General features: G+C 43.7%; 1 protein-coding gene across 6 annotated transcripts in view; it reads left to right on the top strand.

The window, feature by feature from the left end:
* The window catches only part of ALMS1 (ALMS1 centrosome and basal body associated protein), a 234,530-nt gene that overhangs the window by 201,431 nt on the left and 13,476 nt on the right, over positions 1–19,623 (top strand). For 5 of the 6 annotated variants that reach the window (XM_063617469.1, XM_055242943.2, XM_055242948.2 and 2 more), the window contains 2 exons: positions 4,466–4,565; positions 5,559–5,907. In XM_063617469.1, coding sequence (XP_063473539.1) covers positions 4,466–4,565; positions 5,559–5,603 — 145 coding nt within the window. In that variant the 3' untranslated portion in view covers positions 5,604–5,907. Of the gene's footprint in view, positions 1–4,465; positions 4,566–5,558; positions 5,908–11,229; positions 11,343–19,623 lie in introns of those variants that run through there. The other variant, XR_010115578.1, reaches the window with a different exon arrangement.

Raw genomic sequence — 19,623 nt, forward strand, 5'->3', positions numbered from 1 at the left:
GTTAAACTTTTTAAAAAAATTACATCTTCGAAGCATGTGAACACTGTTACCATTTGTGGTCTTTAAAAATAAGTATTTGTACCTATGTAGATGTGTATGCTTTTATATGCATAGAATATTTCTGGAAGACAGAAAACAGTGGTAATACTGATTGCCTTTGGAAAGGATAACTGATGTAGTAGATTTTTTGACCTTTTATAATTTTTGAATTTTGTGCCATGATGAACGAGCATTAGCTACTCATTAATTAATTCAGTTGAGTGTTGGATGTGGTGGTACATTTCTGTAATCCTACCTACTCAGGAGTCTTAAGTGAGAGAATCTCTTAAGCCCAGGAATTTGAGACTCCAGTGAGCTATGATCACACCATTACGCTCTGGTCTGGGTAACAGACTGAGACTCTGTGTTCAAAAAATAATAAATAAAATTTTAAAAAATTAATTCATTTCAGATATTCATATATTGATCATGAGAATGCCAGTGAATAAGTTAAGATTGACTTTTTTAGGCGTTCTTTGGAGACTTGCTTTAATAAGAATAGTCTCTTAGTTGGCATAATGCTTCTGAAGTAACGGTACTTTAAAACAGTTTATCTCATGGACTTTAAGCATTCCTCTTGAAATCTTCTTTTTACTCTATCTAGTCAGCCCTTATAGGCAATCCAAAGGGATGCTTTGGATGCTTTAGTCCAGTGGTTCTCAGAGAGTGGTCTGTGGAGTCCTGGAAGTTGCTGAGACCCTTTCAGGTGATTTGCAAGGTCAAAACTAATTTCAGAATGACACCAGGTTGTTCTGTGCCTTTTTTGCTGTGTTGGCTATTTGCACTGATGATGCAAGAGTAATGGGAGAGGAGTAAAACCATTGGTGTCTTACCACTATTCAAGACAGTGGCACCAAACTGTACTAGTCTAGTAGGCATTGTATCCTGCACAGCCTCCTGCCAGGAGTGTGATGGAAGAACAAGGAAGCAGTGTAAATGGAGGTACACAGGAAGCACTTCCTTTGCACAGTGAAAGATGATGACTGTTTCAAGGAAAAGCACTTATGCCATGGTTTGTGTCGTGAGCTGAACCAGCTGCCTTTTTCATGGAACATGACTTTTACTTGAAAGAGTAACTGACAGAAAACCAATTATTCTGACTTGTATTTGTAGCAGACATTTTCATGAAAATGAAGAAGTGAGTCTGTGACTTCAGGAAAATGTCCGACAGTATCTGTTGCCAAAGAAAATGTGAGTTTTCAAGCCAACAATAGAATTCTAGAAAACTTGTATTCACCACCATGGGCTTGATGACTTCTTAGTACTTAGACCTTTCTGATGAGATAAGCAGTGACATTAACAAATGTGATGTTTTTCATGTTATCTAAATACATTTGTCAACATTTGGAAGATCTGCATAACTCCCCGGACCAGGATTTTCTGAATAATTGTTGCTTTTTGTTACAAAATCAGGGAATAGATAGAAGATTCATTCAAATAGTACAAGATAGACTGATGGATTTTTATGTAACAGAATAGGAAACATTTACTGACATGTTTTCAGATTCCACCTTGCAACTAATTTTTAAGAAACTACCACTTGTCAGCCAGGCACAGTGGCTCACGCCTGTAATCCCAGCACTTTGGGAGTCCAAGGTGGGCAGATCACTTGAGGTCAGGAGTTCAAGCCTGACCAACATGGTGAAAGCCTTCTCTACTAAAACTACAGAAATTAGCTGGGCATGGTGGTGGGTACCTGTAATCCCAGCTACTCTGGAGACTGAGGCAGGAGAATTGCCTGAACCTGGGAGGCAGAGGTTGCAGTGAGCCAATATTGCACCACTGCACACCAGCCTGGGCAACAAGTGCGAAACTCTGTCTCAAAAAAAAAAAAGAAAAGAAAAGAAACTATCACTTACCAAGTTTGGGTGTAGTATCAAAGAAGATCAAGAGTTACCTGAAAAGAATATTACAATAACTTCTCTCATTTCCAAGTACGTGGAAAATCTGTACGTAAGCTGGATTTTTAATGTATACTTTAACCAGAGCAAGATGGGACAACAGACTTAATACAGAAGCAGATAACGAGTCCAGCTGTCTTCCATTAAACCAGACATTAAAGAGTTTTCTAAAAAATGTAAACAGTGCCACCTTTCTCACTAACATTTTTTTGTTTTGCAAAACATCTTTATTTCTCATTAAAAATACAAGTTTCTTATGTTAGCGTGTCACAAGCTTATTGTTATTTCAAGTGAATTAAAAAATAAAGTTTTTCTTAATTTTTAATTTTAATTTTTAATACAGTATCAATAGATAAAACCTACATTGGGATCCTCAACGTTTAGGAGTGTGAAGGGGGCCCTAAGTCTAAAATGTTTTTGAACCACTGCTTCATTCTAACTCAGATCACAAAATGGAATTAGGGGAAATTATACAGGGTTTGTTGTGGGGCAGCTACTTATAGTCTCACTTCAGCAAGAGCAGTCCCTGATGTAAGGGACTAGGAAGCTTGCCTACAGGAAGACAGGCAGGACATCTCCTATAACATATCAATGCTTTCGACCGGAAGTATACTTATATGAGTGGATTCAGTGCCCATCTTCTGGAGAGACTTTTTAAACTGTTTTTAAACTGGTACGTACATTTTCATTAGGTTGCTTCTATTCACGTTTATTTCTTGTGTGGCTTCTTTTAAAGGAAGTGATCTGTTTCCATCTGAGAATCTTAACTATCATCTAGTAACTCTTAATATTTAGGAAACTACAACCCAGAGAGGAGAAGTAACCCAGCAAGTTAGGGTCACAGCTGGGGTTAAAGCCCAGTGTTTGGCCTTCAATTGTGTCCTATTAAGGATTTGTATCTCTGGAGCCTGTGTTACTCATCTTTTGTCATCACCTGTCTCTACCAAAGATATTTAAAGGTTCCCGTGAGAAGGAAAGATTTCAAGAGGAAAGAACGTAGCTCTTTGGAAGCACTTGTTCCAGAGTGGACTTCAGGAGATACCTTCACCTTCTCTAATCTGTTTCCTGCAGAGCCCTGCATTAATCTAGTAATTTTTTTCCAGATTATAGAAAACTTTAGGAAATATAGAGAAAAGTAGAAAAAAGAAAATGAGTATCACTTACCATCCTTCCATCTAAACCTAACACTAGTTCTGTTTTTGGTGGGAGGCGTGGGAAAGTTGCAGAGACCTGCATAACACACACTTTTTTCCTCTAATTGTTGACCATACTGCATATACAAGTTTGTATCTTGCTTTATTTTATGCAACATTATGTTGTGAACCTTTCCTATGACATTAAAAATTCTGAAAGTTTTGTTTCATATACATGAAACATACTTGTAACATATACATTCCATTATACTTCATAATCTATTTAACCGTTGTTTTGTTGGAAACGTATTTACAATGAGAGTGCATTTATCAAATGCACATTTGTGTGTCTCCCAACTTAAAATCATTGCCACCCAACCCCTGCTAGAACAGATCCCATGTTTTTCACGTGGCCACAAGATCCTCCGCAGCCCACCTCACCCTCACCCCCACCTGTTTCCCACCTATTCCTTTACACTCCTTTTCAGGAAGCCTCGACTCCATTTTTACCAACACTTATTTTCCCCGCCTTGAGTGTCTTCTGCTCTTCTCCCCATTCCGTTTCTGCTCTTATCTATCATTATTGTTTTATTATTATTATTTTTGAGATGGAGTCTCACTTTGTCGCCTAGCTGTAGTGCAGCAGTGGCTCAATCTTGGCTCACTGCAACCTCTGCCGCCCAGGTTCAAGTAGTTCTCCTGCCTCAGCCTGCTGAGTAGCTGGGATTACGGGTGTCTGCCACTGCACCCACCTAATTTTTTTTTTTGTAGTTTTAGTAGAGATGGGGTTTCACCATCTTGGCCAGGCTGGTCTTGAACTTCTGACCTCATGATCCACCCACCTCAGCCTTCCAAAGTGCTTGGTTTACAGGCTTGAGCCACCGAACCCGGAGCTCCTATCTATTCTTAAGACCCAACTTACCTCTAATTTCCTCTCTGGAGCCTTTCCCAACCTCCTTCCACCAGACCAAGTTTCTTCTCCTCTAGAACATTTTATAGATGTGACCATTTCAGTACTTTTCCATAATTTCACTTGTGTTTACAAACACAATAGTAACACTGTTCATTATCTTATATTGAAACAATCCATTTTTGCATGTAGAGTGGAAAGTAGAAGTTCACCTCATTTATCTCACTCCTTTCCCCCCTTTATCCCACTTCTTTCCCAGACGTAAGCACTATTAGGATTTTATTGGGTTTGTATTTATCTGTCTCCCCTTCCAGATTTTGAGCCCCCAGGCCAGGAGTATCTAACGGGGCCCAGGGCCTTTCTGGGAGGGATGAGCTCCTGGAGAGTGGGAGGCATAGGGAGGGATGGTGAGAGGAGATCTCGTGCCTCTGCACCCTGGTAACCTCCCCGCTTTCTGTCCTTTCACTGGTGTCCTTTCTAAGGATTTATGAGCAGCTTCCAGAAGTACAGAAAAAGAGAGAAGAAGAGAAGAGAAAATCAGAATATAAGTCATACCGGCTGCGAGCCCAGCTATATAAAAAGGTCAGTGGGTCCTCTGTCTAGAGTGGGATGGATCGGTTTTATTGGGGGAAAGAGAAATGGAGAAAACACGTTGCCTGTTGAGTGTGCAGTCAGAATGAACCGCATTTGAGGAATGAAGTTAGAGTGCCCCGGACCAGTGTTGAAATCTGGAAGAAGGCATCTGTAATTAGACTTCAAATCAGGTTTAGCTCCCCATCCATAATTGTGTAAGGCCCTTTCCATGCATTCATTTGGAGTGAAACCAAATTTCACACACAGGAGTTCATTGACATATCATGGTGGAAATACCAGAATTATCAAGTTTCTATTCCAGAGTCCCAGGTGGTGATTTCATGCCCCTCATTGGTGAGTCAGATACCTCTAGAACTGTTAAACTGGAAAATGTGTAACTGCGGCATAAGAGTTGTCCACTTGGATGGTCAGAGGCCTCCAACTTGTGACCATGCCCTGCCCATCGTCCCAGTGGAGTCAGTGTTGCTGCAATTCCAAGAACCTCATGAGGCAGGGTTGGTGCTACCAGTTAATTCTCTGAGAAAGTAGACCAGCTCCTATGTCTGAAGGGCCATATCCTTCACTGTAATTGTTTCCTTCTCACCCCGTCGGTCACCAGACTGATGTGGGATGGGAGCTGCTTCTGGAGCAGGCCCCAGAACCCAGGCTGGTGCCTCAGGTGGAGGCCCCAGGCACCACACCGCCTGTCTGGTGCGTCAGCATCGCAGGGCCAGGCCTCTCCTTATGCTACTGTATGTGGGAACTGATGGATTATCTGTGTCTCTATAGAAATAATAGATATTGATTACAGATCCTCTTTCCTGAACCTTTCAGGAAGTATTTTTTATATGACAACCATAGTTTCTGAAGCAGAGTAAAATGAACAAGATTTGAGTAGGACCACACTGATTTTCCTTGGTGACATGGCTGTGGGGAGGAGAGGCATCTGCCTCTGATGGCAGTAATATCTAACTTCTTTCCTGCCTTTCTTTTCTTCTACAGAGAGTGACTAATCACCTTCTGGGGAGAAAAGTTCCCTGGGACTGACACAAGTTTATTTTCCTCAGAGCCTTGGAATTCTATTTTATGAAACTAGAGAAGCACAATCCTTACTTTTGTGAGTCTGGCTGAATAAAGCTTATTCTTTGTCCATGTGTATTTTAGAAATAGTAACTTCTAAAGAGTCTGGAGCAGAGTGGTGATTAAAATTCCTAATGGTTTGGGAGCAATACTTTCTGCATAATGGGCGTATCCACTGGGCTGTGTGTTACAATGATATGATCATTTCTCAAGGATGAGTCCCATTTTGTATGTGTTTTTATACTTTTAGAAAATAAAAACTTTAGAGTAACTCATAGTAAACAATTCTTTCCCATCTGGAGAGATGCAAGGAGCTATGCATTGTCTCCACCGAGGTGTCTAAATGCATCAGTTGAGGGAAATGGGCTCTTAGAATGAAATGTAGCCTGTCTCTTTAGAAACACAATGTGCTGTAGTGGGAGCACTGTTGTGGGCTTTGAGGAGCGGGTGTCTGGTTAGATGCCCTCTGGGTACACCCAGAGAATGCTGCAGGAGAGGCGTCTTGGGTCCAGAGCTCCTCTCAGCTCCAGTCCAGCTCCCCGAGGGACTCTCTGTGTAGGCTGGGGAAAAAGGCAACCAGCCTTGGCTGATGGATCTTCCTCCACCCACACTCAGTTTTGGGATTAAAGCCTCAGACCATTTATCATTACACATGAAACCAGCAGTTACAACATAAAGGACAACTTCTGAAACAGATGAGTCAATGAATGAGATAAAGCACTTAACCTGGTAACTGGATCAGAGTGTAACAGGATTTTTTTTTTCATGTGTCCTGGAATTATAGCTAAGGCCCAAAGTGCTGGAGGAAGGTTTTCAATAGCCTCACTCTAAGTTCAGCAAACCCCAGTATTAAGGTTGGCAAGGGCCAGTTGTCCACCAGGAAGACTTCCTGGGAGGCTGGGTCTAAGAGCAGACCCTGCCCTCAAGCACAGTTCAGAGCTTTCAGATCCTGCCCCCTGGGCTCCCTGCCACGAAGAGGACACTGGGAAAAGAACCCATGGTGCATGAGGTCGACTCCTAGTTCTTTCCTTTCTTGCTGGACAAGGTAATGAAGCACTTTTGGCCAATTTCCCTGTAAAATGAGAGTGTTAATACCTCTAAGCTGCTCTTTACATAAACTCTAAAACAATGTGACTATTTCCACCTCTTGTGAGACATTATTATTCAGAATAGAAACAAATTGTTGTCTCAAACCTGGGTCTGCAAAGAACCCAGGCAAAGATGGAGTCTGATGAGGAATGATGAGCATGACTCTCTCTAGGCCCAAAGCTGTGGCATCCAGACACCTTCCCAGGGCAGTTAGATTTGGTCCTGGGTGGCCCAGGTGGCAGTTGCCAGCCAGCTCCTCTCAGCCCCAGCCAGAGTGCACCTCCTCAGGAGAACTTGTTAGCATCTCCACTGGGTTCCTTTAAACCGGAAATCTATGGACTTGCTTTCACGTTATAACAGTATTTCCCCAGGCCACCCGCCATGGGCATGTTCCTGAGGCAATGTCAAAGCACAGAAGGTGGCAGGAAGGGGTCATGTTGTGGAGAGTCTCACAACTGCAGTCTTCCTGCCTGTCCTGTGCCAGGAGACCTTTGGCTGAGTGCAGGCTGAAGAATCCAGGCATCAACCTCACAATCCCAGGGACTCCCTCAGTGTCGGTTCTGCCCCAGAGCCCAGGATGGCTTCCCACGCTGCACAGTTCTGTGGGGGCTGAGAGCACCTGCTACAAACCACAGAGTCACCACCTCATGCAGCCACTCCTGCAGCCGTCAGACTTTCCCCATGCGTGGCAGGACCTTGAGCCTCTTATTTTGTTTTGGTTTGGTTTTTGTTCTTGCACAGGTGCAGGAAGCCCAAGCGGAGGCTGCATCATTGCCCCTGGTTCTGAACTCTGGTGGGATTCACTTTTGAATTACTTCATCCTAGGCCTAGATCACACCTAACCTGGGAAGCACCACCCTTTTCCCTCCTGGAGGTGAGACTCCAGCCTCCTCAGTCCTCTTCCCTGAGAGCAGCTTCTATTTCATCCCCTCCCCAGCAAAGACCACCAGTGCAAGTATTTTCAGGGGAGAGAATATATGAAGAAAGCAGTCTTTTAACTGTAAATCACGATGCGTTTTGTATGTTCCCAATGACAGTTTGGAATGATCAAATGAATGATTGTTTGGAACACTGTCTGGATATTATCAAAACAAAAACAAACCAGGATTTATTCTCTTGGAGAGTAACAAATGACTTTCCATGAGAACACAGGTTTTGATCAGTAGGAATTTTATTACTTGTCACAAGCAACAGCACTGGGACAAAGCAGTGTCTCCCTGAGGGAAAGTGACAGGAGGGTTTTATGGTGCAGTGGAGAGGGGAGAGGGTGCATCATCACATGTAGAGGAGGGTTCCCGGTGGCACAGATGCAGTGAGTCATGGTGCCAGCACACAGGTTGCATGTTATGGTAATGAAGCTACAGTTCTCCTGGGGTGCAGGCTTTAGCACGGTCATGAGGAAAGTTCACTGGGGTTCATCTGTTAAGTGGTCGGGGTCTTTCAGGAGCTGGTTCCAACCAACTAGGTGACCACATTTCACACAGGGTTTGGGATAAAACTGGCTTCAAGGCAAGAGGCTGTAACACAGGCTGATTGCTTGAATTGACAAAATTCCTATACTTCCTGGATTCCTTCCTATTGGCCTACAAATTTCCTCCCCTAGAGATATGTCACTCCTCATTCTTGAGGGGTCGTTCTTCTGTAACCTCATGCTGATTAGGGATGCCGTGTCCAGAGATATTAGGGGAGTGAAAATCTCTAGACACTAAATCTAAATGTGTTTTGAGGTCTCCCAAGATAGGCTGTAAGGGCTGGTATTGTTGTTGGAAGCTGCAGTTGAAATTTTTGTAATCTGGAGGATACAAATTTTACCAAGAGATTGAAGATCCAGGGACCAAACAACAGTAGTACAAACAATAAAGTTAGTAGTTCTACTAGGGGCAGAATATTACCAAGTAATTGGTATTGCCCATTTGATAGCTTTCCAAATAGTCAGAACTATGGCCCTGTGGATTAAAAGCATGTAACCAAGAGGCTTGGGCATAGATCTTCTTAATGTCAACTTCTATTTCCCCTAAGATGTTTACTCAGGGACAGCAAGAGGAATTAGTAACTGCACACACTCCCCCCTGTTCCACTAAAAGATTGTCTAATATTGTACCATTATCTAGCACCACAGTAACCAAGGAGTCAACTGAGGATGCTAAAGACTCAAGTTTTCTAATCAAGTTTTTTACAGTGGTTTCATGATAAGCATATCCCCAAAGAGCAGCCGTCCTGGATGCTGCTCCCATCTCCCACAAATTAAACTCATTGCCTTTTTTTTTTTTTTTTTTTTTTTTGAGACAGAGTCTCGCTCTGTCACCCAGGCTGGAGTGCAGTGGTGCGATCTCAGCTCACTGCAAGCTCCGCCTCCCTGGTTCACACCATTCTCCTGCCTCAGCCTCCTGAGTAGCTGGGACCACAGGCGCCCGCCACCATGCCCGGGTAATTTTTTTGTATTTTTAGTAGAGACAGGGTTTCACCGTGTTAGCCAGGATCATCTCGATCTCCTGACCTCGTGATCCGCTCGCCTTGGCCTCCCAAAGTGCTGGGATTACACGGGTGAGCCACCGCACCCGGCCCCAACTCATTGCTCTTTTTGGCCTGACTTGTAGTAGACCCGCCTCAACAGTCTCAATATCAGAGGGGCTCACAGGCCAATTGTACATTGTCCTTCCATCCAAACATTCTCCATGCAGGGATGAGCGATGCCAAGTGGGGTAAAGGGAAAGAACCTCAAGGCAAACCAGCATGGGGTAGATGTTTGTGGGGGACCCACAGATGAACACATGCCCCATGAGGGGCACATTCTCATTTGGGGATAAACATAATTTAGCTGGGCGCAGTGGCCCACAACTGTAATCCCAGCACTTGGGGACGCTGAAGCAGGCAGATACTTGAGATCAGGAGTTCAAGAACAAACTGGCCAACATGGTGAATCCCCGTCTCTACTAAAAATCCAAAAACTAGCCGGGCATGATGGTGTGCACCTGTAATCCCAGCTACTGAGACACGAGAATTGCTTGAACCCAGGAGGCGGAGGTTGCAGTAGCTGAGATCGTGGCTCTGCACTCCAGCCTGGGTGACAGAGCAAGACTCAGTCTCTAAAAAAAAAAAAAGGCATTTAATAGTTGTGCTATTTGGCTCCAGGTGCCATTATTCTTACATGAAGGGAGGCAGGCTCACCCCGCAGGTGGTCCCTATCCCTGCAGTCAGCTGAGACATTATTCTTATAAGCAGTTGGCCTGTTTACCTGGGTGTACCAGAAACTGGGACTTGGTATTCCTCACCATGAACTGCATTTACTGCTCTGTCCTCAGTATTTTTTAGTGATGTTCATGTCAGGACACCAATAAGTCATATTGGGGTGGCAGGTGGTAGTGTTCAAGGAGACCGGTTACCTCCCTTTTGTGTCTGGTCCTGTGTCAGTGTAGTAAGTCTGCCCTGGTGGAATTTCACAGCTTCTGCATATTTGGTGTATAGCTGAGCCATTTAGCAAGGTTGACACCTAGGTGGCATTGGCTATAGAGGCACTAGTCGAGGTGATGCAAGGGAGTTTCTCACTCTCTGGGAAGAGGGTAACCGCAGGGAAGGGGAGCTTTCTCCAGTTCTGTGGGTGAAAGTGAAATGTGAGGATTGCCACAAGTCCTGTCACTTGGGCAGACCAAGTTCGTGGGTGCCCATAGCATATCCAGCATTGGAACAGGCTATTTCTCTTCACTGTGATGTGGGGAAAACTGACTATTGTATTGTCTTCCCAGAGACCGCTGGCCATGGTAATAAAAGGGACTAACCAGTAGAGAGAGACCAAGTTCGTTGTATATACTATACGGTGATTTAGCACCAGTTAAGAGTTTTTACAGAATGTAAAAGAGCATAGAGATTCCTCTAAGAATGAAGAAATTCCTGATATATCGAGAGCATTGCAAGGGCACATTTTACTTATCTATGTCCCTTCTCTGGAAGAGGAGCTTAAGATCAGAGGCCAGTTCATAGGAATAAGTTGGATCTAATGAAGCCTGGTCTGAGGGCGCTGGTGAAGGCTTCAATCAGAATGACAGATCCAGGGTCTGAGCCCCTGCAATTTAAGAGAAGAGTGAGTGGTTATCAGTACAGGGTGGGACCCAGTGCAGATAGGATTTAGCTGGTCTTGAGGTGATTTAGATTTCCAAGTCTTAAGGTGAACTCAGTCTCCAGGTTGATATAGGTGAAGCTTAACATCAGTGGGAACTGGAAGACAGGTTAACATATTGGATTGAGAGCTTGTGGTAATTTTCCTAAATATACAATACGTTTTACATCCCTCTCCGTCTCACCATCAGGGCATGTCAAAGGTTCCATTGTGCCAGGGTAAGCTCTTCCGTATAGTAATTCAAAAGGGCTAAGTCTCATTTTCCCTTTTGTGCCAGCTGAACTCATGTTAGTGTGATGGAAAGGCACTGTAGCCAGCTTTCATGAGTTTCCTGGCATGGTTTAGCTAAAGTGACCTTTATGGTTCTATTAGTATCTTCGTCCTTTTCAGATGACTGGGGCCTCCAGTCTGCATGTAGCCTCCATTTGATTTCCAAGGCAGAGAATACCCCCGGCTAACTTTGGAAACAAAGACAGCTTCATTGTCACTCTGGATCAATCAAGGTAAGCCACACTTTGAGAGGTTATCTTTGAGTAAAGCTCTGGTATCATTTGCCTTTTCTGTGTGACAAGGTAAGGTCTATCCAGCCAGTAAAAGTGTCCACACAAATCAGGTGGTACATGAGGTTTCCAGGTGCCTGGGGCATCACTGTAAAGTCTATTTGCCATTCTTCTCCTGGTATGCCCGCCCCCGCCCCTTAGTTGAGGCACAGAGAGCCTGATCTGAGCATTATTTTGTATATATTTGTGGCATCTGTTAGAGATTTAGTCTATTTTACCACTTGGATCGGGTACCTTTATTACCCTCATCAACCAATTGCTTAAGGTTTTGATATGGTTAGGCTTTGCGTCCACACCCAAATCTCATCTTGAATTGTAATCCCCGTAATCCCCACGTGCCTAGGGAGAGACCTGGGTAGATGATTGAATCATGGGGGAGGTTTCTCCCATGCTCTTCTTGTGATAGTGAATTCTCACAAGATCTGATGGTTTTATAAGGGGCTGTTTCCCCTTTGCTCCTTACTCTTCTCTCTCCTGCTGCCATGTGAGAAAGCCTAAGCTTGCCTCCGATTTGCCTTCTGCCATGATTGTAAGTTTCCTGAGGCCTCCCCAGCCATGTGGAACTGTTAGTCCATTAAACCTCTTTCCTTTACAAATTACCCAGTCTCAAGTATTTCTTTAGAGTAGTGTAGAACGGATGCCAAAATGTGATGATTCATGGACATATTTAATTATAGCCCAGCCTAGGTTTTCTGGAATCTAGAGTCTTCCTTTGTCATTAATAGCTCATCTTTCCAAATCCTAATGTGGGAGATACCCTTCCCATTTGGATTTTTCTAATTTCTGAGTAATAGGGCCGAAACTTGTGGAGTGACAAATCTGGAGATCAGGGTGATTTGCAAACGTTCAACTGTTCATGCTGCCTTCTTAGCATCTGTGTCGGCTAGGTTATTTCCTTTTATAACCTCAGAATTCCCCTCTGGTGACCCAAACAGTGGACCACCAGTAACCTTTTGGATAACTGTACTACCTGTAACAGCTGTAATGTTTCTTACGCATGCCTTATCTCCTTATTGTCCACAGTCAGGGTCCCAAGGGGGATAATCCCAGAGGCATACTTGTCATCTCTCTAGGAATTGGAATAGATTTTCATTAGGATCTTGTTCTGTTTCCTGGAGTTTTCCCCAATTGATTGGTGGCTGGCTTACTTCCCTCATGCCTCTGAGTAGCATATTGCTGTAATGATCCCTGTTATCACTGGAGTCCCAGTTTGGGTCGGCTGTTGGGACTGACACCTCAGCAGCCAAGTAGGTTTGGTAGCCCATGTTATCAGCTTACATCTTGTCTGCCTCTTCCTTAGCTTTGGCCATGATGGTAGATTTCTTTGCCGCCATGAGCAGAGTTGCCATTAAAGTCTGCATGTCTGACCAAGTGAGGTTATGTGTGAAGAATATTCCCCTTATGAGAGTTCTGAACTCTCATGGGCTCACCAGCAAGCCTTTAAGATGGAATTTCTCATTATACAAATCAGCAGTTGTAAGAGGTGCATAGACCCAAGCAAAACCTCCCTCTCCCTCAGACGCCTGCCTGGGTGGGAACCATCCCACTCTGGGGTTCCCTCTCAGGGAACTTGTTATGCTGGTAACTTGAGCTACCAAATCTACTTGACTACTGAGGTGTCAGTCCCAACACAACCCAAACTGGGACCCCAGTGATAACGGGGATCAACAACGGCCAGATCATTATGGGAATATGCTGCTCAGAGGCATGAGGGAAGTAAGCCAGCCACCAGTCAGAAGGGGAGTGGTGAGTGGTGCTGCCTGGCAAAGAGGGATACATCTGCAAGCCTCATAAAATGAGTTGGGATGAGGTTTTTCTTTTTTATTCTCTAGAAGAATGTAATGTAATTCATTGCTTAAATGATTAGGAGAATTCACCAGTGAAACCATCTGGGCCTGAACTTTCTTTTGTGGAAATCATTTTTTTCAGTAACTATTCAGATTTCAGTTTTCCTTTTATGCCAAGGTTTGGTAAGTTGTGTTTTCCAAGGAATTTTTTCATTTCCTAGAAATTTACAAATTGATTGATCCAATGTTATAATATCCTTTTGTTAATGTCTGGAGGTTCTAGGATCTGCAGTGATGTTCCATTTTCATTCCTGATATTATTTTTGCCTCCTGTCATTTTTACCTGATCACTCTTTCCAAGGAGTGTATAAATTTCACTAGTATTGCCAAATAACCCACTTTGGGTTTTATTGATTTTTCTCTATCATATATTGGTCTTATGTTGATTTTTTATTGTTTATTTTGGGGCCTGCTGTTGCCATAGCAGGAGCCACAGCCAGCTCCACAAAATTTGGAGAGCCTGGCAAGTATGGAGGAAGACCCTTGCTTTTCCCTAGAGGTGCTGAGAGTTTAATTCCCGAGGAAGTAGGGGAGTTACTTCCCTGTATTGGCAAAGGTTCTAGTTTTTGAGTAGGACTAGAGGACCTCACTTCTCTTGAAGGAGGAGAGGCTCCTCCTCATTCCCTTCCCTACAAGTCCCCACATGACTGGTTCTTCCTGTCTAGGGGCTTCTAGAATTAGCAACATTGTTCCCTTTGGTCCTTTGACCAATTACATATCCTGCATTTCTTCTGTAGGGCTGGGTGTTGATAAGAGGGCCATAAGACATTATACATAGGGTATTTTATCCCATTTACCTTGTTTCTTACCAAATAAGTCCCAGTTGGAGAATTGTATTATTAATGTATGTAGGTAACTCATGTTCAGACCACCTCTCCTGATTCCCTAGGGAACAATGGGGCCACATGGTGTTATGGTAATATATCATTTGCTTTTTGGTCATGGATATGGGTATCCAAATAGTTTTCAGTGCCGGAGAAGGCACTGTAATGGGCTCTTCTCCAGTATTGAGACCTGGTTCCCCATATTCTAGGGTCTTTGCCCAGAAGTCTGATTCCACCCTCCAAGGAGCTTCCACTGGGGATTGGTGATGACACAAATCCTGTAACTCTTAGCCTGTAGGATATTTCTGGTCCTTTCAGCTTGCCACTACACCCAGGCCACGATGGAGTGGAGGTGCTGGGGAGCTAGGAGAGGATAATAGGGGTTGCCTCTCCCAGGATCATGTTCAGTCTGGGTAGCTTCCCTGGAGATCTCATGGATATTCCAGAGTAGTTCTGGATCCAGCTTGAGTGGTGGGAGGTATGTAAATCAATCAAGTGAGCCAGGTGTTCTTTCTGGAGAGGGTGCACACTCTGCTCATGTAAACTCTACATCACTGTATTTTGGTTCCAGGAATTATAATCCCACCCAAACTGCCGCCTTCTAAATTAGGCCTCTTCAAATCAATAACAGTTCTGTGACTGCTGGGAAATGGAAGTCCAATATTTTAGGGATTACCACAGACTAAGGGGAAGGGAATCCAGACTTCACATTCATTCAGGCCACAAAGATGCATAAATATTGCCAAAAGTGACAAGCATTCAGCCTACAGATATACCAGACAGGGACAAAGTCTTAAAGATGAGAGTCCTTGTCTTTATATTAGGGCTTCCCCTTGTTAAAATGGATGGAGATGTCTCTCAACTCCTAGACCTGAAGGGGAGTCCTGCCCGTTCCCAACAATCCTGGATCCCTTGAACTAGGTCCTAAACCTGACAACCCAGAGTCCTAATGATCAAAACCAAAACCATTATTTTAGTCAGTTCACAGAACCACCACCACTTACTGCCTCAAAATTGCACCAAATGAAAGGTCCAAGCAGCCACTTCTGCTCTTCTGGTGGGGGCGGGGGTGTCCCTGAGGCCCTTCACCAATCTCCCCCTCAGCAACTTAGGCAACTGAACCCACTCATGCTTCCTCAGACTGCTGCTTCGTCTGTGAGCAGCCTATAAGGGAGGTCGAGTCAGGGCTCAGTCCATAGTCCCATCTGGATCAACCAGATTTGTTTCCCAGTCCCTCCCACCCCACTGCCTCCAAAAAAAAAAGCAGGGTTTGTTTGCCTGGTGAGTAACAAAAGATGCTGAGAACACAGGTTTTGATCAATAGGAGTTTAGTACTTGTCACAAGTAGGAAGAGCTCTGGGAATATTCGCCAAAGCAGTGTCTCCTAAGAGAAAATGACAGGAAGGCTTTATGGAGTGATCGAGAGGGGAGAGGGTGCATCATCACATGAAGAGGAGGGGTCCCAGTGACACAGATGGAGGGAGTCATCATGCCAGCACATAGGATGCATTTTATGGTAATGAAACTATAGCTCTCCCAGGGTGCAGGATTTAGCGTTGTAATAAGGAAAGTTCACTGTAAGTGAGTTCATCTGTAAGTTGCTGGGATCTGTCAGGAGCTGGTTCCAACTGACTAGGTGACCACCTTCCACACAGGGTTTAAGACAAAACAGTCTGCAAGGCAGAAGGCTGTAAAACGGGCTAATTGCTCAAATTCGTTAAATTCCTTCACTCCTTGGGGGCCCGCCCTGTCTTGTGTCTATAGCCAGTCCTTAGAAAGTGAGGCCAAGCTGAACTGTTGACACAGTCTATGTCTTTATGAGTCTGGGAGCTGGGTGATTTTACCTCTGATACCAGACTTATTTTTACTGGTTCTGAAGCCTTGCTTACAGCCCTTTCCCAGTTTCTCACGAAATACTCATGAAAGGGGATGGTGGGGAGTGGGCATGGGAAAAAGGGAATGGTATTAAAATTAAAGCTAACATTGGCCACCAGGGGGCACTCCTGGCTCATCTCCATAGCCCTTGGCTCTTGCAGCTGCCCAAGATGAGAGTCCTGATCTAAGGAAACTCCACCACCAACAAGGCTGGGCTGGTGGTGATGGGGGCATTATTTTCCAAACCTGACTAGGCCACGTTTTAAGTGGATCATAGTCACAAGGAACATAGACGTGGACTATTAATTTTCTTGGCCCGAGTAGCCATAGCCCTATGTGCTCCTCGCCAGCCTTTCAGAGAGCTATGATGGGCCAAAAAGTGCTCAGTAGCCCAAGCCATCTCCTCCATAGACACTGGAGTAAAATCGCTGCCTATGTGTGTGTGTGTCTCACTCTGTCCTGGACCCATTTCCTCCAATGCTGGTGGCTTTACTTTGGATACTCTGATTGTTGCAGAGATGAGATCCAAGGCTCCACTCTGGAGAAAATAGAGCCCTCTTGAGAGGTCAGCCCAACTTGCTAGACTTCTGCGTGGGGCTTGGGGTTCAGTGGTCCAGCCTGTCCCCAGAAAGTCATGGCCAAATTCACATATTCCTTTGATCCCTGACACCGTCTCATCACAGTGTTCGTCTAGCTTCACCATTGCTCCACTAAGTCCAGGAACCTCAAGGAACTATGAGACAGGTATAGGGCTGGACTGACAAAATGGCTATCACAGTCTTCATTTCATGAGACAGAGGTGAACTGAGAAAAGGTGGAAGGTGCTTCAGAGACTTCTCCGTATTCATCCCTAACTTAGGCAGAGAGCCTTGGCCATACGGGAAACTGGGGAAGACCCCTCTCATACTCAGGAGTCCCTCACACTGGTGCCGTCTTATGATAGGCAGGCATCAGCTCCACAGCCAATCAAACAATTAGGGATAAGAAACATTGCTCCAGAATTTGTTGGGGTTTTTTTCCCCTGAATTTGGTGGTAAGCTCCACAAAGGCAAGAATGACAACCATCTTGTTCTCCTTGTTTCTCTGGAGCCTAGCACAACATGTAGCATGTGGTCGGCTCAATAAGAATTTGTTGAATGGGGGCCGGATGTGGTGGTTCATGCCTGTAATCCGAGCACTTTGGGAGGCTGAGGTGGGAGGATCCTTTGAGGCCCGGAGTTCAAGATCAACCTGTCCAACATAGTGAGACCCCTATCTTTTTTTTTTTTTAAGTGGAGTTTGTTGAATGGCACACGGAAAGTAAACAATCCAAATGAGAGATCAGAGGTGCTGGAAAAGACCAGGGAGATCTAATCGTTAAATCAGGTCATCTAAATATTAAGAGGAGACATTTGGACATCTGATAGAGTTTGGCATTGAATAAGTGATAAATACACAGAAAACTGAACAATGGCAAAAAGAAAAGTATCAATTCTAAGGGAAAAGATACAAATCAAAAGCCTTCAGGAAAGGATAAGTCATCATGGCTTACTGTATAGCTTAGCTTAAAATAACACAGAATAGTGAAGTAGCCCAAAGGGCCATCTAACCACACTGGGAAGCTGAGCAGGGGGAGGAGTGCTTATATGCATGGAGGAGACTTGTCTTCACCCTCCTCAGCAGCTGATAGCAGACAGGCTAGACCTGGACAATGGAGCAGGAGCCACACAGCCTGTGAAAGAGGTGCCGGGGAATGTAAGGGCTGCTGTTTCACATGACAGAGGCATCGAACCCTGGCTGTTTAAAAGAGATACATACATAATTTTAATAGAAATAAAAACCAAAAAGAAAAAAGACTTAAGTGTGAAAGGCAAAACCATTACAATTTTTAGAGGAAAATATGAGAGTACGAACGGAAAAATGTCTTAAGGGACAAAGTGCTAACCATAAAGAAAAAGACTGATAAATGCATCTTGATAAATGTTTTGTTTATCAAAAGGCACCATAAAGACAGTGAAAAGACAAGGCACAAAATGGGAGAAGATAATTGCAGCACATGTGACCAGCAAAGAATTTGTATCCAGAATATATAAAGAATTTCTATGAGTCGGTTTTTTAAAAACACAATTTATATTTAAGTCTCTTTAAAACAAATAGACAATTCATAGAAATATGGGGATATGGTTTGGCTGTGTCCCCACCCAAATCTCATCTAAAATAGTAGCTCCCATAATTTCCACATGTTGTGGGAGGGACCCAGTGGGAGGTAACTGAATCATGGGGGCGGGTTTTCCCCATGCTGTTCTCCTGATAGTAAATAAGTCTCATGAGATCTGATGGTTTTATAAAGGGCAATTCCCCTGCACACCCTCTCTTGCCTACAACCACGTAAGATGTACCTTTGCTCTTCCTTCACGTTCTGCTGTGATTGGTCCACACCCAAATCTTATCTTGAATTATAACTCCCATAATCCCCATGTGTTGTGGGAGGGACCTGGTGGGAGGTAATCGAATCATGGGGGCAGGTTTTTCCCATGTTGTTCTTGTGATAGTGAATAAGTCTCATGAGATCTGAGGGTTTTATAAAAGGCAGTTCCCTTGCACACGCTTTCTTGCCTACCACCATGTAAGATATGCCTTTTTCTTTATAAATTACCCAGTCTTGGGTATTTCTTCATAGCAGTATGAAAATGGACTAATAATACACATGGGCTAAATAAACTCATGAGCAGGCAACTTTATAGAAAAACACAAATAGCCCATAAACATAAAATGTAGACTGAGTTCATTATTAATTAGGGAAATGCCTTTTATGGATAGAATAAAATACCTTTTTACACTCGTTGGATTGGCACAAAGCTTTGTCTGCCACTCTAAATGTTGACAGGGATATCGATCAACTGGAATTCACACACTGCTTGAGGAAGCTTGCATTCACTCTATAATTCAGCACTTCTGAAAAGTGCATAGCAATAATCAGCCCAGGAAGGTTCACAAAGACATCTTCAGCAAACATGTCCTTTCACCCTAGCAAAGAACTAGAAACAACTCAAGTGTCTTTTGACAAGAGAATGGGTGAATGACAAGTGGTATGTCATGCAAAAGAGTTCTAGACAGAAGGGAAAATTAAAGAACATCAAACTTAGTCTTCGAGACGATGTTGAGTAGGGAAAAAAAAACTATAGAAGAATATATTGTATGATATTTTCATCATAAGGTTCAATAGCAAGCCAAGGTAAACGTGCAGGGACACCTAGGGACCCATGTCATTTTAGGATCAAACAGATAGATGGATAGATGATAGACAGACAGATGGATTTTTTCTTAAAATAGTGGTTACATCTTAAGGGAGCTAGGATTGGAGAAGAGACACTTAGTTTTGAAAGTATTGTCAAATGTAGTGACCTTTCTAGTTCATTCAGGTGCTGGGTTCAGGGGTATTCATTTTATTATGCACCGTAATTTATGTGAGTAGTTTTATTATATCAGATATGTTCTAATCTTACAGTAAGCAGTTTGATAAACAGATTTATAACTACATATAATGTGTAGGTCTTACGAACAATGCTGCTGTGAATATTAGGACCCAGCTGCACCTGTCTCTCACTGCCTTTTGTAAGCCTGCTCAATTGAAGAGTTTCTTCCTTATACTGGAGATAAGAACTCACCTAATGCCTCGACTGTTTTGATCACTATCAG

This window comes from Symphalangus syndactylus, chromosome 14 (genome assembly GCF_028878055.3).
Source record: "Symphalangus syndactylus isolate Jambi chromosome 14, NHGRI_mSymSyn1-v2.1_pri, whole genome shotgun sequence".
Lineage (NCBI taxonomy): Eukaryota > Metazoa > Chordata > Mammalia > Primates > Hylobatidae > Symphalangus > Symphalangus syndactylus.